Raw genomic sequence first — 24,468 nt, forward strand, 5'->3', positions numbered from 1 at the left:
CTTGCATGGCAAAAGCTCGACGCACTCCAAACAAGTGGCGTGGTCTAGCAGCTGCTTGCAGACCACGGGCAACGATGTGCTTTGTCACCGTGTGTTTAGGCGGCTGAGTGAGGAGCATGTCTTTGCTATCTCCGGAAAATGCGCCAAGATTTTTTCGAACGGACAGGAAGGTATCAGCGTGCGGATGCCTATGGGAAGAAGGTTGGATAGGACTCCAGAGATGGAGATACGAATCAGACCATCTGTGAGGCGATGATGCCACACGCTGATGGAAGGCCGAGCCGATGATCGGATGAACCTCGACTGCAGTGACCAAGAGCCAGCAGTTACGTACGGGGAGGTCGACTCGTAAACCTCATCAATGAGCTCCGCCAGGCGGTCGAGGGTGACGTCACCAGCCGCCGCGTGGACGAGGCGGATGGGCTGGGAAAGTCGTTGGAGGAACAGCTCTCTAAGCAACGCTGAGAGGGTGAGGACTTGGCTGTCGCCGAGAAGCTGTCGCGTCCGGCGCAGCACTTGGGTGTCGCCAATGTCCTCATCGGTGAGGAGCTTCTGGAGGCGGATGCGTTCCGACGGCATGAATCTCTCCAGCACCTTGGTCTTCAGGTGCTGATATGGTGTAGCGCCAACCGGGGTGGAGATGTTGTTCGAGATCTCGCTGACAACATCAGGAGGAAGTACTGAGACCATGTGGCAGTAGGGCGTCGTTTTAGAAGCGACATGGTAGAGACAGAATTGCGCCTCGATCTCGCGAAACCAAACTTGCGGGTTCTGGGGACAGAAGGGCGGGAGGCGAAGATGCAGCGTCGATACGTCCTGTGGACGTGAGTCCTGTTCCGTAGAGTGTTCAGATGGATGAGTCATTGTGTTCGTCTTAGGCCACCACTTGCGGGCTTATGCCTCAGGAGCGAGTAGAACTGCGAGCCGTGTTAGAAGCTTGATTGCGCAACATTTGGACGACACACACAGAAGAGAAACACACACCACAGATTGCTACATGCAACTATCGTTTTATTCCCTTGTCAAAGGAATAAATACTGGAAGATACTCGGGGGGGGAAGAGGGCAACAACAAAAACAAAAAGATTTTTACAGACATGGCCATCCACCAATGCCAAGCCAGCTTTGTCATGTAATCATTTTAGACATCGGAAAAAAAGAACCAAGATACAAAATTCCAGATTAGCGCGTAAGGAAATCTATTTCCTTTGCACTAAGGGGGCTGATGGCATGCTCACGCACATACTTCCCAAACGTGCGATCTCAGAGACTTCGATTATTTCTCGCGTCATTTGGCAGCCATCTTTGCTCACAATTTTGCGTTTCCTAAATAATGGCCGACATCCGCAATCTCTACAATGTATCCCAAAGAACGACAGAAAGCTGAGCTAGTTGGTAAGGATTCATAATGCAAAATAGAAGTGAGGCGTGCAGACAGGACACAAGAGTAGAGAAGTGGACAACACGAACTCCGACTATCAACTGAAGGGAGCACTGAGGCGAAAAAAATGAAAGAAGAGACAAAACTCATCTGCGCATGCTCAGGAATGGTAACACCACGTGTCAATCGGGTACACGTGTTGGTCTACGTGAGAGATAACTGTTAAGGCACGTAATCTCTTCCTTATGTAAGGTAACCGAAGGCTGACTCACGCACGCACTTCCACCATTATAGATATGCCATGCCTCTACCATAAGACGCGTATCTTCATTCTTATGCCTGTACAGTATCGCGCATTCATCTAACTCTGGCTTGCAGTTACAATCTCGGCAATGTAACGAAAGATTAGAAGGCGATCCACCGGTTAACGACCTTTTATGCTCCATTAGCCTCTGATTGATACACCGTCCCGTTTGCCCTACGTAGAACTGGCCACAGCTAAGGGGAATTTGATAAACCACACCCATACGACATTCAGTAAAACTGTTGTTCTTATTGTGCTTCACTGGACAAATATCTGTTCGTTTTTTGCCTTTAACCCGCTCCTTTTTATTCTGTACGGCAGCGCATATCTTACCTAGCTTATTGGGAGCAGTGAAAGCAACATTAACATCATATCTACTAGCAACTTTTTTAAGCCTGTGCGACACTGAATGAATATACGGAATAGCCACTACTCTTTTTTTGCGATTACTGCTCTCTGTAATTACGTCCGTCCCTCTCGAAACCGACTTCTTTAGGCGCTCACCTACAGTAGCCACCGCTACACTAGGATAACCTGCTTCTAATAGGCGCCGGACCTGCGCATTAAAACTGGCGCTCATTTTGTGCAAGCAAGATCTTGTGAGGGAAGACTTAAGGCACGACATGGCGATTCCGTTTTTTACTAATTTAGAATGCTTGGATTGAAAGTTTAGCAACGGCTTCGAAGATCTTGGGGAGTACTGCCAACAAACATGATTTTGTTCGAAGATCAAGGAAATGTCAAGGAACTGAATTACGCGTCGCTGAGGTAATTTCTTGGTAAACTTTAATCCTCCCCCATAAAGTTTAAATTGCTCACTTACCGAGGTAGCAGCAGAGTCTAATTCTTCCCTATTGCAGAAAATCAGGTAATCATCAACGTAACGAAATATCTTGATAACGCTATCACCTAAGGCTTTCTGTAAGCAGTTGTCAACCTTACTCAGGTAAATGTTGCTAAGAATAGGGGCAACCTTTGAGCCAATGCAAATGCCTGATTTCTGCAGAAAAACGCCATCTCTCCACCCAATCAGCGTTGACTTCAAGTACATTGAAAGAATTTCTAGAAAAGCTCCCGTGGAAACACCACATCTGTCAATAAAAGCCGACTCTTGCACTTGTTCTTTAATGCACTCATTTACTGAATTTAAGAACCCGTCATGCGGCAAGGAATAATACAGGTCTTCGATGTCCATACTAAAAGCTGTACAATCACCCGGATTCTCCTCTCTTAAATAGTGAACTAGCGCCTGAGAATTACGTAGGCAAAAGGGATCGGAAAAAATTAGTGAAGCCATGCAGTTCTGTAGGTAACTAGCGACACAGACCTGCCACGTCCCTTTCTCTGACACTATAGCACGAAAAGGAATTTCTTGTTTATGGGTCTTGGCCGAGAAAAACAGTTCTAAGGTGAGGGATTTAGCTTTCTTGACAGTACAAACAAGCCTATCAAGATTATGTCTTGACAAGAGGTCAACCGCACGTTGCTTAACTACCGAAGGCTTGAGTTTGACTGGTTGCAAATTCTTTTCTATGGCTGAAATCGCTTTTTCTGAAAACACGTCATCTGGCATAATTACGAAATAACCTTCCTTGTCAGATATTACAGGTCTAAGTTTATGCTCCACAAGGTAATCAACTAACGGTCGGACCGGGTCAGGCGTCTTAAAATGGGAATTAGATTGTTTAAGGCTAGCAATGCAATCCGAAATACAGCGTGAGCGTTCTTCTTCCGGAACGAACCTGGTTATGCAGCGCGGTAAGTTTAAAACTTCAACGGGTTTTATGTTAGGCTTAAAACAGTGCTTAGGGCCTAAAGCAAGGGTTCTTCTATGGTTATCACTTACTATGGCGTCTCCAAGAACCAGTAGATTATTTGACGGTGAATTATTAGAAAGGTGTTTCCTCTTACTTTGTTGAAGCTCCGGAAGTTTCATCCTCCATAGGAAGTCCGCATGTTGCATGGCTAACTTATTCCAATCGTTGTAAGGGCGGTTCCAAAGGTGACCGTCTCCCAGGGCCGCGCAACGGACCCTTAGACACTCCTGGTAGAACCTAACTTGGCGCCATGATTCAGCGGTAAGAATAGCTCCAATCCTCCTGGCATGCCCAGTTGATGGTTGAAGAAAGCCGCACATCATTTGAACTTCCAATGGGACGACACGATTACGACTAAACCACGACATGCTTCTAGCGCGGAACATACATATCGCAATTAAGGAAGCTAACGAAGCACGATTGTGCAGATAAGTAGGGGAACAAGGAACTAGCTCAGCTTTCTGTAGTTCTAAGCTTCATTTCTAGTACTCTGAGCCCTTTTCCTTGTTCCCCTACTTATCTGCACAATCCTGCTTCGTTACCTTCCTTAATTGCGATATGTATGTTCCGCGCTAGAAGCATGTCGTGGTTTAGTCGTAATCGTGTCGTCCCATTGGAAGTTCAAATGATGTGCGGCTTTCTTCAACCATCAACTGGGCATGCCAGGAGGATTGGAGCTATTCTTACCGCTGAATCATGGCGCCAAGTTAGGTTCTACCAGGAGTGTCTAAGGGTCCGTTGCGCGGCCCTGGGAGACGGTCACCTTTGGAACCGCCCTTACAACGATTGGAATAAGTTAGCCATGCAACATGCGGACTTCCTATGGAGGATGAAACTTCCGGAGCTTCAACAAAGTAAGAGGAAACACCTTTCTAATAATTCACCGTCAAATAATCTACTGGTTCTTGGAGACGCCATAGTAAGTGATAACCATAGAAGAACCCTTGCTTTAGGCCCTAAGCACTGTTTTAAGCCTAACATAAAACCCGTTGAAGTTTTAAACTTACCGCGCTGCATAACCAGGTTCGTTCCGGAAGAAGAACGCTCACGCTGTATTTCGGATTGCATTGCTAGCCTTAAACAATCTAATTCCCATTTTAAGACGCCTGACCCGGTCCGACCGTTAGTTGATTACCTTGTGGAGCATAAACTTAGACCTGTAATATCTGACAAGGAAGGTTATTTCGTAATTATGCCAGATGACGTGTTTTCAGAAAAAGCGATTTCAGCCATAGAAAAGAATTTGCAACCAGTCAAACTCAAGCCTTCGGTAGTTAAGCAACGTGCGGTTGACCTCTTGTCAAGACATAATCTTGATAGGCTTGTTTGTACTGTCAAGAAAGCTAAATCCCTCACCTTAGAACTGTTTTTCTCGGCCATGACCCATAAACAAGAAATTCCTTTTCGTGCTATAGTGTCAGAGAAAGGGACGTGGCAGGTGTGTGTCGCTAGTTACCTACAGAACTGCATGGCTTCATTAATTTTTTCCGATCCCTTTTGCCTACGTAATTCTCAGGCGCTAGTCAACTATTTAAGAGAGGAGAATCCGGGTGATTGTACAGCTTTTCATATGGACATCGAAGACCTGTATTATTCCTTGCCGCATGACGGGTTGCTAAATTCCGTAAATGAGTGCATTAAAGAACAAGTGCAAGAGTCGGCTTTTATTGACAGATGCGGTGTTTCCACGGGAGCTTTTCTAGAAATTCTTTCAATGTACTTGAAGTCGACGCTGATTGGGTGGAGAGATGGCGTTTTTCTGCAGAAATCAGGCATTTGCATTGGCTCAAAGGTTGCCCCTATTCTTAGCAACATTTACCTGAGTAAGGTTGACAACTGCTTACAGAAAGCCTTAGGTGATAGCGTTATCAAGATATTTCGTTACGTTGATGATTGCCTGATTTTCTGCAATAGGGAAGAATTAGACTCTGCTGCTACCTCGGTAAGTGAGCAATTTAAACTTTATGGGGGAGGATTAAAGTTTACCAAGAAATTACCTCAGCGACGCGTAATTCAGTTTCTTGACATTTCCTTGATCTTCGAACAAAATCATGTTTGTTGGCAGTACTCCCCAAGATCTTCGAAGCCGTTGCTAAACTTTCAATCCAAGCATTCTAAATTAGTAAAAAACGGAATCGCCATGTCGTGCCTTAAGTCTTCCCTCACAAGATCTTGCTTGCACAAAATGAGCGCCAGTTTTAATGCGCAGGTCCGGCGCCTATTAGAAGCAGGTTATCCTAGTGTAGCGGTGGCCACTGTAGGTGAGCGCCTAAAGAAGTCGGTTTCGAGAGGGACGGACGTAATTACAGAGAGCAGTAATCGCAAAAAAAGAGTAGTGGCTATTCCGTATATTCATTCAGTGTCGTACAGGCTTAAAAAAGTTGCTAGTAGATATGATGTTAATGTTGCTTTCACTGCTCCCAATAAGCTAGGTAAGATATGCGCTGCCGTACAGAATAAAAAGGAGCGGGTTAAAGGCAAAAAACGAACAGATATTTGTCCAGTGAAGCACAATAAGAACAACAGTTTTACCGAATGTCGTATGGGTGTGGTTTATCAAATTCCCCTTAGCTGTGGCCAGTTCTACGTAGGGCAAACGGGACGGTGTATCATTCAGAGGCTAATGGAGCATAAAAGGTCGTTAACCGGTGGATCGCCTTCTAATCTTTCGTTACATTGCCGAGATTGTAACTGCAAGCCAGAGTTAGATGAATGCGCGATACTGTACAGGCATAAGAATGAAGATACGCGTCTTATGGTAGAGGCATGGCATATCTATAATGGTGGAAGTGCGTGCGTGAGTCAGCCTTCGATTACCTTACATAAGGAAGAGATTAAGTGCCTTAACAGTTATCTCTCACGTAGACCAGCACGTGTACCCGATTGACACGTGGTGTTACCATTCCTGAGCATGCGCAGATGAGTTTTGTGTCTTCTTTCATTTTTTTCGCCTCAGTGCTCCCTTCAGTTGATAGTCGGCGTTCGTGTTGTCCACTTCTCTACTCTTGTGTCCTGTCTGCACGCCTCACTTCTATTTTGCATTAGGAATGTATCCCAAAATGTCCGGCGACTGTTTTTGAAACGTTATAGTCATGCGCCTTTAATCTTTCATTCAAACATCGTCCAGTATGTCTGATATAGTTTCTGCCGCACTGAAGTGGAATAGAATATACCACTCCCTTAGTGCAGTCGACGAACATTTTCCTTTGTTGTGTTTCACAGTCTCGTTTCTCTGTGGCACCTGGGTTTATCTTTGCACACATGCTCAGCAATTTTTCCGGGTCGGAAAACAACTCGGTAAACAACTTAACTCGGTGCTGAATCGAATGATTGTACGGCATCACCACTATTTTTTCTCGTGTGCTTGGGCCCCAAGGCTCCTTCCCAGATGATGGTGCCCTGGTTCCGATTTCCTTGAGCAAATATTGTGCCACAGATACTAATACGTGGAACAGATAACCTGCCCCCTTGAGCTTGCGCGTTCGCTGCCGAAAGCTGTCAGCAACGCTGTGATGGCACGATTTTTCTGGAATTCTGTAATTTTCCATCTTGTTTCCTTTTTTGTATCTTGGTTCCTCTTGGTTTATTTCAGGAATTCTGGAATTTTGTATCTTGGTACCTTTTTTGCGATGTCAAAAATGATCACATGACAAAGCTGGCTTGGCATTGGCGGATGGCAATGTTTGTAAAAATCTTTTTGTTTTTGTTGTGACCCCCCCGAGTATCTTCCAGTATTTATTCCATTGACAAGGGAATAAAACGATAGTTGCAAGTAGCGCTCTGTGGTGTGTGTTTCTTTTCGGTATGTGTCGTCCAAATGTTGCGCAATCAAGCCTCTAATATGCTATACCAACACGCCAAGTCCTCAACCTTTGCGAGCCGTTCCAACACGTGCAACGGCCAGGCGCCGTCTTTATTTTATGCTCATACGGGCACGCGCTGTCCGGTCCCTAAGCGCCGCCTAAGGGCGTGCGCAATACATCGAAAAATTTCACAACGGTGGGCTAGCGTAGCATAGAATATAGAAAACATATATATCAATAGCGTCGGTTACACATGCATAGCATACATTATAAACATACACCCGTTGAAAACATGTATCGTTCTGCAACTTTCAGTGTAGGAACAGTTTAGGTCCAGCAGCGCTTTTCTTTGATATTTGTATGAGAAAAATTGATAAAAATGTACAAACACACTATGAAACTGACTTAACAAAAATAGTTATACGTGAAGCACACCAGAAACTAATTGGAACAGTCTCAATCGGAAAAACAAAGAAAATATATTTTCGTAGCATTTTTTAAAGCAGTTCAGTGATGTTGAAGTTTTGCACAATAGTGAAGGTGTTAGGATGTGCATTTATGAAGGATGGGACAAAGTACTCTAGTCGTTTTGTACCATAGTGGGCCTTGCTAAATGGAACTCTAACATGGCCATGCCTGGAATTGTATTCGGTGTTACTTGAGATGTATGTTTGATTTAAAAAAACCAGTGTATCGTTCTCGAGTTCACGTCGTACCTATATCGGGAGTTTAAACTCATATCGTATAATAATTTTTAAAAAGCCATGTTTTAATAAAAATGCTGAGTGATCGCGAGGTCCAAGCTTTTCAATACAATGAAATGCTTCTTTTTGGAGACATATCAGTCGATACAAATTAGATTGGCGTGTAGTCACCCCTACCAACAGGCAATAGCTACGATGGCACTCATTTACCGCATAATGCAGACAGCGTTACAATCAAATAGGAAGAATGTACGCAATCCTAAACGATAGGCTCATTGACCTACAAATACCAGAACTAGTCTTCGTTACATGAGGCGGACCTAAAATTGACCCTTGAGGGACGCCGAGTGCTATTTTTCTTTTGTGAACAAAACCCATTATAACACGTGTCTTGTAGTCTGGCAGTGAAGTAATTTTGAATCAATTTTAGGGTCATTCCCCCAATTCCGTAGTGTAACAGCTTATTAAATAGGATGGTATGTTCAATGGAGTCGAAAGTTTTTCTTTCGAAAGACCTTCTTCTTTTCTGTCGAAAGAGTTGAAAGACGGACCGTATATAATTCATTCTCAATATTACTGATGATTTTTCGTTGTATCTTAAGAAGTACCATTTCACTAGGTCTACGTTCACGCAAGCCAAGCACTTGGTCTTCAAGGGCGCGCTTTTCATCTAGGAATTTCGTTAGTTAGCACATTAAGTGGGGGGGGGGGGGGGGGAGTAGTTCTAGCATTTTCGAGAAATTATGAAGTATAGGTAAAGGCCTGTTTTTATTTAGGTCAGCGATACAGCCTCCTTTATTCAATACAATCACTTTGTCGATTTTCATAAAATCGGAAAAGTCATTCCCTAAAGCGCTGTTACAGATATGGCATAATGAAGCCGCGGCAATATCAGCAATATCTATGATTGGTTCTGCCTTTATGTCATGTGTCCCTGTTGCAGTATGCTTTTTCAAGGCCTTAAGAGGAAGCTTTAGCTCGGGTGCTCCTATCTAAATACATGTGAAAGGAGAATTCGTTTTTCTAGGCAACCACTGCACCAAATTTGACGGGGTTTGCTGCATTTAAAAGAAAAAACTTAAAATCTAGTGACTGTTGGTTTCGAATTTTCGATTTAGGTCGTCAATTTTTTATAAAAATTTGGCAAAAATCGCAAATTTTCAGAAAACGAAACTATCAAGTTTACAACTCCGTAACTCGGCAACAAAAAATGATATCGCAATTCTGTGAATTGTACCTGATAGCATATCTAAAGCGGACAAAACTGATATGTTACACAGGAACCTCAAAAAATGGGGAAATGTGTAATTACAACTTTTGCAGAACCCTCGTAAACAACGTAACACATTCACGTAAGATGTAAACTTACATAACAAATTTGTCCGCTTTGAATGGTCTAATGGATGCCGTTTACAGAATCGCGATATCTGTTCTTGATGCAGAGCTATTAGTTTGTAAACTTCGTGCTTCTATTTTTTTCAAACGTCTCAATTTTTGAAAATCCTTTTAACAAAATTCAAGCCCTAAATCAAAATTCCACTTCCAACAGTCACTAGAATTTAACGTTTCCTCTCAAATGCAACAAATTTCATTAAAATCGGTCCAGGGGTTATCTCAGAAAAACGTTTTTGCGTTTTTACATGTATTTGAATAGGCCGCGTCGGAGTTAGGCCGGAGCTAAAGCTTCCTCTTAAGAACGGAAAATACTTCCATTTCAGTGCAGGGTGATACGAAAATGGAATTGGAGTTCTCGCAGTTTACATATTTTTCGAATTTCCAATAATGGATCACTAGAGCGGGATGCCCCACCAGCAAGTAAAAAAATTATATTGAAAGTGTTGGTGAAAGCATTCCACTGTATGCAGTACCATCGAACGTTAGAAGTTTCGGGTTTGTGTTTTGCTAGTTTGCTTTAAGCCTGTGAACTGCGTTTCATATTTGGGGTCATTTGATACCGTAGAAAAAAATATGTTCATAATACCTGTTTCTAACTTTCTTGAGGACTGAAGGCAACTTGTTTCTTGTTTTCCTGTATTCACTTAATATAGCAAGATCCCTGTAGGGAAAAAAATGAATCAAATAATATGTCACGTTTCTGCATAGTTTTATACATGTTTCGAGTTACCCACAGCATCCTAGCTTTCTTGTACGTCCCCATTTGTTCTAATGGGAAAGCTGCTTCACAACATGATTTTATTATCTCAATAAACGTATCATACGAAATATTGGGACCTTTTTCACTATACACTTTAGACCATTCTGTCTTCTCTATCAGTGAGCGAAAAGCCCTCCTATCTCTGCGTTCAATTAGCGACAGAAATAAGGCTGACATCGAAAACGCCTTTTTTTGTTTTCATATTCTGGGAAGGAAAATACTAGTAGATGATCGCCTAAATCAGCTGATAGAATTCCCGAAAAAAAAAACATCATTTGGATCTTGGTCCGATACGCATGCATGAACTAATGATTCAGAATGTGCCCTTACTCTGGTTGGCGAAAAGATTGTATTAGTGCAATTATATGAATGTAAGAGATCAATAAATTATTGCGTTTGAGCAGAAGGTAATAATAACTTAATGTTCATGTCGCCAATCAAGCCAACAGGCAGACTCAGATCAGATGCATATTCCAATATTTTGCTAATCTATTGAATCAATTCATCAACATGACCTGAAGGACAACAGTTTGCTGATCCAATTAGATATTTACAACATATTACAGCAACACATTCACAGATGTCAGTACTACACAAGAATTAAGGCAGTAGCTCGTAAGACAGACCATTCTTGAAATACAGAGAATTACCTCCCCCACGGTGTTTACGATAAAACCTCCACATCCAAAACCAGCAAAATGAATATTATCATATGCGATTGACAATCATGTCCCAGTAAAAGCACGAACTTCAAATTTATGTTCTAAAGATGCCAAATAAGTTTCTGTTTCATATATTTATTTGTAAAGCTCGTAGCGCTTAAATTAACGATATATAGCTTGTTATCGCGCACGAAAAAACAAGTGCGTACGCCAGAGGTGAATGAAGAATTGCGCATCAGCTTACTATGACAATTCTCAGTACGTAAAAAAAGAACTGTGGTTTCTGTAATCAGCAAAACGCGAACGATAGAACTTGGTGTGTACGAACCATTCGATTCACTCAAAGTTGTGTCCACATTCTGTGTAACCACAAATGGTACAGTTCGTCGAAACTGTAACTACATGCCCAACACTACGCGCTACATTAAAGCTGAAAACATTGTGCGCAGGCACCACCGTGAGACTCTCAATTTCCTCTCTAGATGCTTCTAGCAGTCTAAAATATAGTGTTCTAGTAGCTAACCACAAATTGTTTGACTGAGCTCCCTTCTGCAGCAGAAATTGCACCTGGTTAAGGCCGATCCACACGATGCACCAATCTGCGGGCCTTATCAGTCACGTGATGCGACGCCACGGCCCGCCGCAGTCCGGTCCGGCTCAGAGCGCATCCACACGGCGGGCCGCCATAGCAGACGGCAGAGCAGACCAACCAGCTTCACTCTTGGCCAGAGTGTTATCATTGTTATCATTGCGGCTCGAGTTCCACACAGCCGGGAACTGCTCAACGAGGGATACAAAATACAAAACCTTCTCGTCACTCCAAGAGGACAGGGTGTTTAAAAAATATATCTGCTGAACACACGTGTATGCGCAACGGCGGACATGAAACGGCTGGCTTGACTGGCTTTTGCTAAGCGGAAAACTAGATTGAATTTGGCTGAAGACACTCTGTTGCCTACGCCAAAATCGCTGCGGTTTGCATGCGGTCCGCCGCCGCCAAAACTGAAGCGGGAAAAGCCTCGGCGATTTGTTGGACCGCGAGGGCCGCGGTCTTGCACGGGCCAACGGCGGTACGCACGAACTGGTGACATCCTGTCACGTGATGCGCGGACCGCGGTCCAAAAGAGCAATTTGGTCCATCGTGTGGATTGGCCTTTAGGAACAGCGCTCAAGCAACAGCCTGAGCTCTGTCCTGTTAACTGAGTTAACCGGGAACGGCAGGCTCTTATTCCTGCCACGCAGCGGTCGTTTGTGTCGCCAAATCTCGAGTAATTGTACGATACATTTGGTGTTTGTACTCAAGGAATTATCGAAGATTCGAATGTCAAATTCACCATTTCGCGGGATCGAATCCCGGCCATGGCGGCCGCATATCGATGGAGGCGAAATGCGAAAACACTCGTGTACTTACATTTAGGTGCACGTTAAAGATCCCCAGGTGGTCGAAATTTCTGGAGTCCTCCACTACGGCGTGCCTCATAATCAGAAAGTGGTTTTGGCACGTAAAACTGCGTAATTTAATTTTTTCGAATGTCAAATTCTGTTATAGGATGGTGGTAAATGCCACCAAAATTCTCATGTAGCACCCGGCAAGGGGTCTTTTTTAACGCTATAGTACGCGATGATAATGAAGATGAAGAACGATGCTATTTATATTGGTAGCCTGTTACTCTTCTTACACGGGCGGTCGTAAGCACGGTTCAACATTTAACGGAGGTTACTCGCTTTAGCCCCGGTCAGCGCCAAACGCAGTCCGCCGTAGTCACACGGGCAGACTCGTGTTGCCCTAGTTGCTGTCGGCGTCGCGGGCGTTGAAGCCCAGACGCTGCAAGAAACACAGCGTCCTCCAAAAAACGAAAGTTGGCATCGCGCAATCAAGCTGGTGTAGGCAGTCACCCGTATCGCTTGCTCATATTGCCAAGCATCACGATGGCTTTTCGCATACCGGATCTGTGCCACAGTGACACCTTTTTTTTTTTTACAGTGGAGCTCTTGTACAGTGGGAGCGGCGCTAGAACCAGCTGCGTTATCGATGGAGCGGCCATGTATGGTTCGTACACCCGAAGAACAACATGCGTATTAGGAGCGCCGGAGGGACCAGCAACGAGAATGTAAACAGCGCCGGCGCGAGCGACCACCGACGAATAACTTTCCTGCGGTGCTGAACGAAACGACAATCGCGAGCCCGGGCGCCTCCGAACGAGCAACGACGCCAGGCACGCAACGAAAAAAATTGCAGTAAACGTCGTCCAAAAAAATGACGACCATTCCACTCTGTGAAGATGGAATGACAGCGAAGCTTTTCGTTTGAGAGCTTTGACTGTCGTCAGGTTTCGCTGCCATTCCATCTTCACGGATTGGAATGGTCGTCATTTTTTGGACGACACTTACTGCAATGCTAACCACCCTGCAAAACCAGCTCATGAAACACGCGCGCATCCTTCAAGAAATCAGACAGTTGGAAAAAGAAAGAGCGTGCAGAGCAGGTGCCGTGAGCTCATGCTCGTGGTCATTGCCTCGAGCCTACGCGAGCCGGAAACATGGATGTATGCGCCCGTGCACATGGGGAATGAAAGCAGGCTATCCCATCTTCCAGAGAGAAAGTTTCCGGCGAACTTCAGTATCAATCGATGTACCTTCACGTATTGCGTTTGTGCGAGAGTAACAAAACTAACTGAATTAAAGAACGGCAGATTGAGCGATTTGGCGGTTTTCTATAATCTTTAAAAAAATGGCTGTGGCTTAGTAAAGGTTAAGCCCAGGATGCGAAGCATACTAGCCTTTATTTTAACGTGATAGCGTTAAGGAGCTCGTGTCGCAGAAAAGCCGGTGTCGTCGGCGTCGGCTCAGGCGTGCGGCGCTTCCTCAGGCGCACATTTCGTTGTCGCGCCGAACGCTGCGTTGCTCGACGCTCACCGCGTCCGATGCGGGGGGCGATGCCGCGAGCGACGGCGCGAGTTGGAGCCCCGTTTCTCCTCTGTCGTGACGTCACGGTGTCACGTGGTATTGAAGGCGACACCGCCGCGCCTGAGGAGCTGGGTTGAGCTCTCGTAATATGCTTCGCATAAAAACAGTGCTATTCGACACAGGACAACAGAAAAGAGGATGAACCACACACGGCGCCGTGTGGCTGCCATCCTCTGTTCTATGTCCTGTGTCGAATAGTGATGTTTTTAATCATTATGGAGGACTGAATCAATGCGCTAATTGCATAAAAATACTTGTCAGAACACTCAACTAAGTAAATAGGGTAAATAACAAAGCTAACCGAACTAATTGCCTAAGTAACAAGCAAACCAAACATATTATTACAAGGCGGAGGCAAGCACAAACGTTGTTTATGCAAGGCTAAGGTTAAAGGCATCAGCTGACACTAGAACATGGCCGCCGAAGCGCCGCAGCAACAACAGCACTTCTTCGCCATCATCTCTTATCTGCATGTCCTGTTCTGCATCGCCACACTATGCTGCCGGTGTCGGAGCGCCGAACGAGCGCAAGTGATTATGGCCCGGGAAAGGCACGCACGTAGGGCTTTTAACGGTAGACATGAACAACAGCAGTTCTTGGATGTAGGGACGACAGGCCTAGCTCTTCTGGAGCAATCTCGTAAGTCCCATCCGAAAGCTGTCGCAGGATTCGTTAGGGACTCCAATATCGCGACAGAAGTTTTTCCGATAGGCCCACACGACGAGATGGTGATCGCATGAGCACGAGGGAGCCAGGTAAGTACCGCACGTCCCTATTCGGACTTCTGGGAAGCCTGGGAATCAGTGAGAAGAGCGCGGGCAATTAGGCGGACCTGTGTTGGCATAGAACTCGGATCGCCGGCATGAGTAGTGTGTGACTGTCACTTTGGAAGTACAGTGTCCAGGGCCAAAGCGGGATCATGGCGAAACAGTAGATAAAACGGTGAGTAACCTGCAGTGTCACGCTGAGACGAATTGTAAGCAAAGGTGACATATGGCAGAGCAACGTCCCAGTCGTGGTGCTCTGGAGAAATGTACATAGCTATCATGTCGGTAAGCGTTCTGCTCAGTCGCTCTATGAGACGGTTAGCCTGTGGATGGCAAACAGTGGTTATTTGATGATCAGTAGAATAGAAGCGGGGGATACCATCAATGACTTTTGACAAGAAGAAACGTCCGCGATCCGTGTGGAGCTGACGTGGAGCAACGTGGGGCAGGATGACGTTGTCTAGGAGGAAATCCTCGGCGCCACTGACACAACTTGTGGGCAGCGCTCCCGTAATGGAGACGCGCGTGGCTTAGACGGTTGCAACCGCAATCCATTTATTGTCCTTAGTTGAGAAAGGGAGAGGGCCAAGTAGCTCGAGTCGCAAGCGAAAGAAAGGCTGAGTGGAAGTGGCTCCCGGCATTGGCACAGGTCACATACCGGCGCAAAGAGCGGTAGAGGCCGGCCAGATGAAACAGCGCCGGACTCGGTCAAAGGTGCGAGTAACACCGAGACGCCCAGCGGTGGGCGCGTCGTGGAGTTTTAACACGACAGCGTTAAGGAGCTCGTGTCGCAGAAAAGCCGGTGTCGTCGGCGTCGGCGGCGTTGGCCGTGAGCGATAAATCCCAGCAGGCACTTCATGAATAAAAAACAACTTGCAAGATGGGCTGGGTGGGAATCGAACCAGGGCCTCCGGAGTGTGAGACGGAGACGCTACCACTCAGCCACGAGTTTTTTTTCTTTATTCACAAAATGACATACATATATAAAAACACGTTGGCCTACTTGGACCAGCGTGACAAGCTAAAATTTCTTGAAATTCACTGATTCATCAAGAATACCGAACCAGTCAGGCGGATCTGCCTGTACACGATATATCTCAGGTATGAAAATAATGCTTTCAACAAAATTTTCTCGTGCTGAGCGCGCATTCAAATCGGCTTGCGTTACCGCCATCCGTGTCTTCCAAAGACTATGGAGGCCCAGGAGCATTATCATGTCGTACGGAAAGCCCTGATGGCTGTCTACCGGCAGGAAACGTATACCCTGTGCTGTTATCGGCAGTTCCTTTTTAAGAGTTCTTTGCAAGACGTCCCAATGAAAAATTGCATCCCAGCACTCAATGAAGGCGTGCTCAATGGTCTCCGGCTTGTTACATAGCGCACAGTTTGTCGTCCATGGTACAAATATTCCTTTGTCGGCTATCCATGTTTTGACCGGAAGGGTAGATGTATGCAATTTAAAGAAGAACGACTTTACGCTTGCTCTCACTGGCATCCTTTTAACTCTTTTTAAAACATCTTGTCCTGGGCCTTCATAGTATTGCATTCGGTACAATGGCACTGGCATCATAACTGCAACTAAGTCCTTGTGAAGTTTCTTTCTTGTTACTGTGATCAGGTACTGAAGGGAAAACCGAGCTTTTAGTATTCGAAGGGAGTCGACTACCTCTCGCAAGTAGCCTTTAAGCCGATAGTTTACAGGCTGTGCACTAGACACAATAAATTCAGGCAAAACGCTTTTCAAACGGATCTGGATTATCGCACGCAAGAATGAATCACTTTGGTCTCGTAAGAAGACAAAACGAGAAACAATCTGTCGTAAGAAAAAATGCGACAATTCAAGACCACCATCTCGAACAGGACGAAACAAGTTGGTACGGCTGACCCTTTCCCAAGTGGAGCCCCAGATAAAAACAGCAAATACTCTGTGTATTTTCTGTACATTCACACGGGTCATCGACAAAAACTGGAGGACATACCACACTTTGGCAATTAAAAACAAATTACAAACAGTTGCCTTTGCAAACATTGACAAATCACGACCTTTCCATCCTCCGGTTTTCTCTTTTACGCGCGACGTCTCATCCTCCCAGTACTGCGCGGCACTCTCGTAGTGCTCAAGCGGCACCCCCAAATATTTCGAAGGAGACACGGTTCATTGTAAATTTGCAAAGACAGATGGTGTGTTGTACCAGCTTCCGTGCCAAAATCCGATGCTCTTATCCCAATTGATCTCGCATCCGGTTTACCTGCAATATCTTTTAGCATCGCTTATCGCCTCTAGTAAACTTTGGCGACCTGTACAAAAGATTACGACGTCATCAGCATATGCAAGCACTTTAACATGGGACGATTCAAGCTTATAACTATTGATTTTTTCGTTACTTATTAGAGATAAATAGAAAGGCTGTAAATAAATTGCAAAGAGCAGCGGTGACAATGGACAACCTTGCCTCACTGATGATCTGAGTTTAATGTTCTCAGTTAGTGTCTCATTCAGCACGATGTTTACTATGCAGTCATTGTATACCATTCTTAGACCATCGAGTATAACTGTGCCTATGTTAACGCGTTCAAGGATACAAAAAAGAGCTTCATGCGACACACGGTCAAATGCCTTTGCTAAGTCCAGCTGCAACATAGCGACCCGTCCGCCAAAAATGTCACAGCACTCAAGAATACTACGGGCTACATGCACATTTGTAGAGATAGAGCGACCTTTTATGCCACATGTCTGGTCTGGTCCGACTAGAAATTTGATGACGCTCTGCAGTCGTTTTGCCAGCACTTTCGTATAAACTTTGTAGTCGGTGTTCGTGAGCGTTATCGGACGGTACGCGCCCACAGATAGCAGCGTAGCATGGTTATCGGTTTTAGGAATCAGCACCACGTGAGCAGCACGGAAAGAGAGCGGCATTTCTCGCGTTTCGTACGCCTCCGTGATGACTGCGTGTAAAATGGGCGCCAGTTCATCGGCATAAGCTTTGTAGAATTCGGCACCGAGGCCGACTGGCCCAGGTGTCTTCCCCAGCGTTAGTTCAGTTATCGCCTGTTTTATTTCGTCTACGCTAATGGGTTTCTCCCAAAGGGCTCGAGTATCACCATCTAACCGTGGCATTAAATCAAGAGTATCCTGTGTCAACGGAATGCTCCCACTTCTTTTTACACCTATTAAGTTCTCATAGTGCTCGACAAATGCACGTCCAATTTCTTCAATGTCGCTGGTAATAGTGTTCTGATACGTAATTTCTCTGATTTCATTTTGTGTTGCGTATCTCCTTTCGTCACACAATGCGCGCTTATTAGGAGTTTACCCCAACCAGATCTTCTCAGCTCGCGCCCTTATTACAGCTGATCGATACTTTTCGACGTCCATAGCCTCGGGCTCACCCTTAACTTCACGGATGTCTTTACCGTATATCCCGGGATTTGAGGCTTCCATGCTGATCATAAAATCAAGCTGGCATTGCAATTCCTCGGTTTTTTTCCTTTCTTTATGACGGAGGAGTGTTCCCCTTTCGATAGCTATCAATTTGACTTCGTTCTTGAATTGATCCCATTCAGCCGCACGCGACTTTGCTGCAATGCCGGCCATGCTTTCCATTTTTTGCTTTACTTTTTCGTTAAATATCTCGTCACCCAGTAATTTAACATTAAACTTCCATAACTGCCAATTGAATTGCGTTTTCTTTTTCTTGCCCCCAACTGTCACCATTACAAGTCTGTGATCACTAAAAGAGACATGCTTTACTTCATACTTAGTGCACATGCTCACAAAGTCAACCGTGGCGTACACTCTATCGAGCCGCGCACTGCTGCCACGCTGGAAGTGCGTGAACACGGGTCGATTTCCACTTGAAAGCAGCCAGCCCAGGTCCTCCAAATCATTCTCTTGGATTAGTTCATCTAGTACCTTTGCACTTTTGTCGCGGCAAAGTACAACTTTAGCTCTGTCCTCTGCCATCGGCAGACAATTGAAATCACCAAGCATAACAATACGTTTCGAACACTGCAGATAACACTCGATTCTTTCGAAGAAGGCCACGCGCTCAGTCGCGCTATTCGGTGCATAAACACAGATCACTCGCCAGGGCTGACCAGAAAATAAAAAGTCTATAATAAGCAAGCGTCCTGCTTCCGAGATAACAATGCTCACATCAGAGATGCCTATGCTATTACGAAAGAATATCGCGCAACCACCAGATGTGCCCACAGCATGACAAATACAAACATTGTAGCGCGTTCGAAAGGTTTCCACCATGCGAGCCGTCTGATCCTCACTCTCCATTTTAGTGTCTTGCACTGTGACTAGGTCTAAGTCATTTTCCAAAAACAGGTGGCTCACTTGGTGCTGCCTTCTCCGGGCCGCTAAGTCCCTGACATTCAGTGTGGCTACTCGCACTGGCTTTTCAGATTCACCGTGCATATTATGTGAGGAGCAAATGGGTCGCACAGCGCTCACCTCTGTATGTACATGACCGCACAGCATTCGTATCATTGCAGACGGCCATTCCTTGCAGTGTCATGTCTGGCACATCTGAACCTTCGTCGACGGACGGTTGCCGGCGCGACAATCCTTTGCCGTCCGTGCACTTCAAAATCTTGCGCGACATGTTGTACAGGCACCCGTGAAGTGCAGACCCCAGTGCGTACTTCGGCGCCGCGTCCGCCTCGCGTTTATCTGGGGGAACAATGGGCTTCGGCCTGAATGGTGAGCGTCGTACCGGAGCCGCTTTCGCAGGCGGCTCCTCGGCATTCAGGCCACCACCCGGGTCGTCGACTTTCACCGTCTCGATGTGCGCCCGCTTATTCGACGATGTAGTCACGTCGGTCTCCAGTGCGCTCGGCGCGTTGGGATCCGTCGTTGTTGCTGAGCCTTTCTTGGCTTCTTTCGACCGGTGCAGCGCGTCCTTTGACCGGTCAGGCTGCCTTTCTTGCAGTGTCTGCTATTCGCTAGGCACCGAAGTAACGGCTCGCTGCAAGGAGGCGGGGACCGTGGCCGGGGGCGTTGGTTGTGGTTCCAACTTCGCGTTTTCTACTGCCGCCGTTTCCTCAGCTTCTGCCTCGTCCATGACGAACTCAGAAGAGTCAGTACTCCTTATGAGCCCTGTGACGTTCGCGTATGTAGGCGCACACTGACTTTCGTCATGACCGAAACGTTTGCAGCACGAGCATCGTGGCACCCGGCACTCTCTGCTAACGTGACCTTTTCCCTGGCAGCGCAAACAACGCGGTGGCCTTCCAGGCACCACTAATAAAGCAGGCGCTCCGGCGACACGCACCTGGTGCGGGATAACATCACTTTTAACACCAGGCTTCAACTTGAGGTTCACCAGACGCGCAGTGGAGCTCTTGTCTGTCACGCCCTGTGCGCGCCAGCGCTCTCGTGAAACTTCCGTAACTTCGCCGTACGGCGCTAAGGCCTCGGGTACATTTTCATCGCTGACGTTATGGAGGACCCAGTGCATTTTAAGACGTAGGTCTTGGTTGTTGGGATCAACCACCAGGCATCGCAGGCCCTTGACAGTAATTGCTGCAGCTGTTAGCAGTTTGTTGACGGCGTCCGAGCTCTTCATTGTTACGGCCCACATGTGGTTCATTTGGAAAGCTCCCAAGGCGACAACCTCGGGGAGCACTTTCAAGCTGGCCAGGTCATCACGGTAGTCCTCAACTCTGTATGGCCGAGCACGGATATCGCCATGCAAAAAAACAGTATTAAAAACAATCCGACCTTTCGGCAGTTGGGGCAGCATCACTTGGTAATCCTGGCTGTCTTCATCAACATTCCTGTTTCCGCGGCCAAGATGGGCCGCTGATACCGCTCCTTCGGAGCACATGATAGCATGTCCGTTCGCCTCGGCTCCCGGAAGAGTACCCTACCACTCAGCCACGAGTTCGATGCTTCAAAGCGGTACAAAAGCGCCTCTAGTGAATGCGGTGTTGCCTTAGAAACCAGCTGTTTCTAAGGCTCAGGCGTGCGTCGCTTGCTCAGACGCACATTTCGTTGCCGCCCCGAACGCTGCGTTGCTCGACGCTCACCGCGTCCGATGCGGGGCGCCTAGTCGCTGCGCCGTAGCCCATTGTCTTACACCCCTTGGCGGGTCGACGGGAACGGTGTCGCGTTACACTCTTAAAGGCGAAGCTTAAGCGTCCTCCAATTTTTTTGAAGAATGGTGCGTTCAAGGCGCCCAGGTACGGCCAGGAGTAGGCCAGCACAATCAGGGTGCAAGCTGCGTTTGTACAGCATTCCCTCGGAAATAAAGAAGAGACGCAGGGAAGTATCAGGAGTTGGTGAGCTTAACCGATCCATGATGATTTGCAGAACGGGATCACGGCGCTGTTCATCGCCAATGTTGCGTAAGCCTGAGATGGAGATAACACTGGTGTCGTATTCGAGTTACGTGGCTTCCGGTGGGTCAACAGGGTGGCGAGACAAGCAGTTGGAGTCCTGGTGTGCACGGCCAGATTTGTACACTACAGAGAAAGTGTACTCTTGCAGGCTCAATGCCTAATGCCCGAGATGCCCGGTAGGGTCTTTCCAAGAAGACAGCCAGCAGAGCGCGTGGTGGTCGGTAATTACGTGGAAATGATGACCAAATAGATATGGGCGAAACTTGGCTATCACCCGAACCAGTCCTAGGCACTCGCGCTCCGTGACAGAATAGTTGCGCTGGGCAGTGGACAGAAGACGGCTTGCGTAAGCGATAAGGCACTGCGATAAGGCACTCTTGACCGCGCTGAATCTGGGCAAGAACAGCGCCAATGCCGTGAACACTAGAATCTGCATGGATTTCAGTAGCTGCTGAAGGGAAACTTCGGGAGCTCGTCAAGAGTCGGATGAGTGCTGTGAAGGCTTTGGCCTGCCGCTGTCCCAATGCGAAAGCGACGTCGTTGTTTAAGAGCTCGGTGAGAGGGCGAGTAATGTGAGCAAAATTTTGAACAAAAAGTGCGAGCATAATCATATGAAACTGCGAGCGTCCTCAACTGAGCATGGCACAGGAAAGTCTTGCACGGCTCGAACGTTGGCCGGTTCAAGTTGAATTCCATTGGCTTTTACAATCTGCCCGAGAACGGTTAATTTACGACAAGTGAAGTGACAATTCGAGGAGTTGAGCTGCAGTTTCACAGCGCGAAACATATCAACGACAATCGTGAGACGCTTATTAGGGGTTTCAAATGTTATAGCAACACGAGATAACACAGACAGATGATCCCCTTCAGGCCTCGGAGAAGGACGTCCCTCATTTTTTAGAACTTCTCTGGGGCATTGCAAAACCTGCAGGGCATCACTTTGAATTGCAAAAGTCGATCAGGCGTAATAAAGGCTGTCTTCTCGTGATCCTTCTCATCAACAGCGATCTGCCAGTAGCCCAAGCGGAGGTAAATCGATGGAAAATATTTCGCCCCATGTAGACAGTCAAGTGCATCATCGATACGAGGCAATGAATACACCTCCTTTTTGGTGATCTTGTTCAGATGGCGATCATCATCATCAGCCTGGTTGCGCCCTCTGCAGGGCAAAGGCCTCTCCCATACTTCTCCAGCTACCCTGGTCATGTACTATTTGTGGCCATGTTGTCCCTGCAAACTTACTAATCTCATCTGCCCACCTAACTTTCTTGCGCCCCCGCCTACGCTTCCCTTCCCTTGGAATCCAGTGCGTAACCCTTAAGGACCATCGGTTATCTTCCCTCCTCATTACATGTCCGGCTCATGCCCATTTGTTTTTCTTGATTTCAACTAAGATGTCATTAACTCGCATTTTTTCCCTCACCCAATCTACTCTTTTCTTATTGCTTAACGTTACACCCAATATTCTTCCTTCCATAGCTCGTTGCGTCGTCCTTAATTTAAGTAGAACCCTTTTCGTAAGCCTCCAGGTTTCTGCACCGTACGTGAGTCTTGGTAAGACACTGCTGTCATACCTTTCCGCTTGAGTGATAATGACAACCTGCTATTCATGATCTATGAATGCCTGCCGAATACGCCCGAGACCATTCGTATTCTGATTATTTCAGCTTCATGATCATAACCTCCCCACTGCTTTCCAACAATCATTAGGCTTGCAAACATTTTTGTTATCGTCAGTTTCAACTAGTTTTCTGGGGTTCATCTCGTGCTCTTTTTGTGAATTCTTAGAATTACAATTTCAGGTTTATTACCTCGGTGCTGCCCTACCCAACACGCATTCGACATATTCTTATTAATATTCATGGTGACTCGAAATATTCAGCGTAACCTCTCCCCATGTCCGGCGAGTAGGTTGTATCTCTGTTTACATGTTTACTCACGTTCATTGCTTTGATGCAGCCGCATGCTTGTGCATGTTCCCACCTATGGTCGTGGCTTCACATATCGCGAGGTTAACAGAAACTTGATCTCCCGCTGCCACTACGCGGGCCACGTGATTTTCTTGTCGAATCCAAGCGTCCACAGAATCTCGCCGCAGAAATGGCTTAGCGTAATGGATGTAGCAGTCCAACACGATTTAAAACACGAGAAAAATGTCTGACATCGGTAAATAGTTGGGGTGAACTATCAAGCTCGAAAGTTGCTCGGAACTCATTATGGTTTGAAATAATATATTGCACTGTAACCAGGCTGCATAGGCGGAAACGAGGACAACCTCGTTTTACCTTTCTAGCTTACACTTTACGAGTGCACTTCGAGCTTTACCTTTCTAGCTTACAAATGCACCTGTGGACTTCCAACGGTCAGGTTATAAGCAGCTGGAATAAAGAGCCGCTCAACAATATACAAAAATAGATTACTCACGAATGTTATGAGCTTATCGTGACACTATTAGTATCCATGATAAAAAATTTCCAACGTGCTTTTTTAAAGATAACTTGGAATGAACAGTCAATTTACGGTCGGCTTTCGCCAGCAGGTGCATGTCTCTTTTGACCTCAGCCCTACATCAAAGCGTCGTTCATAACCCATTTATTCTGCAGCTGCATAAAAATCTTCACGACGGCGGAGATATGGTTGGAGCCAGTGACTTGGTGATTTTTGGATGTTAAAGCCGCGAAGTGAGCGTGCAGACAACCTAGGCCACAAACAAACTTATTGCGTTAAAGAGAGGCCATTGCCCTGCAGTGGGCGCAACCAGGCTGATGATGATGAAGATGATAATATCATCTGCACCCGTTTGCTCTCTGATCCAAACCACTCTCCTTCTGTCTCTTAAAGTTATGCCTAGCATTCTTCGTTCCATCGCTATTTGCGCCATCCTTAACTTGTTCTCGAGCTTCTTTGTCAGTCTCCAAGTCTCTGCCCCATATGCCAGAACAGGTGAAATGCTCTGATTGTATACCTTCCTTTACAATGATAACGGTAAGCTTCCAGTCAAGAGCTCACGATGTATGCCGTATGCGACTTAACCCATTCTTATTCCTCTGTGAATTTTCTTCTCATGGTCATGGTTCTCTGTGAATAGTTGACCTAGGTATCCCTACTCCTCCACAGACTCTACAGGCTGACTTGTGATCATGAACTCTTGTTCCATTGGCCCGTTGTTCATCATTATCTTTGTGATTTCTATATTAATCTTCGACCCCACTCTTACACTCTCCCTGTTAACATCCTCAATCATTTGTTGTGACTCGTCTGCAGTGTTGCTGAATAAAATAATGTAATCGACAGACCGAAGGTTGCTGAGGTATTCGCCGTCGATCCTTACTCCATAACCTTCCCCGTTGTGATATATCGCTTGAATGCTTCTTCCAAGCACGCAGTGAATATCATTAGAGAGATTGTGTCGCCTTGTCTGCTTTTTTCTTTGTAGGTATCTTCCTACTTCTCTTGTTTGGAATTAAGGTGGCTGTGGAATCCCTGTAGATATTTTCCAGGGTAGTTACGTAAGCGGTCTGTACTCCATGATTACGCAATGCCTCTATGACTGCTGGT

The 24,468-nt window shown here is 46.2% G+C and overlaps 1 protein-coding gene across 3 annotated transcripts in view; it reads right to left on the reverse strand.

Moving 5' to 3' along the window:
- The window catches only part of LOC135921737 (sodium-coupled monocarboxylate transporter 1-like), a 135,112-nt gene extending 112,124 nt beyond the window's left edge, over positions 1-22,988 (reverse strand). For 2 of the 3 annotated variants that reach the window (XM_070522825.1, XM_065456035.2), the window contains exon 1: positions 22,851-22,988. In XM_070522825.1, the coding sequence (XP_070378926.1) occupies positions 22,851-22,875 (25 nt within the window). In that variant the 5' untranslated portion in view covers positions 22,876-22,988. Of the gene's footprint in view, positions 1-9,989; positions 10,062-22,850 lie in introns of those variants that run through there. The other variant, XM_070522826.1, reaches the window with a different exon arrangement.
- Positions 22,989-24,468: the final 1,480 nt, after the last annotated feature.

This window comes from Dermacentor albipictus, chromosome 8 (genome assembly GCF_038994185.2).
Source record: "Dermacentor albipictus isolate Rhodes 1998 colony chromosome 8, USDA_Dalb.pri_finalv2, whole genome shotgun sequence".
Lineage (NCBI taxonomy): Eukaryota > Metazoa > Arthropoda > Arachnida > Ixodida > Ixodidae > Dermacentor > Dermacentor albipictus.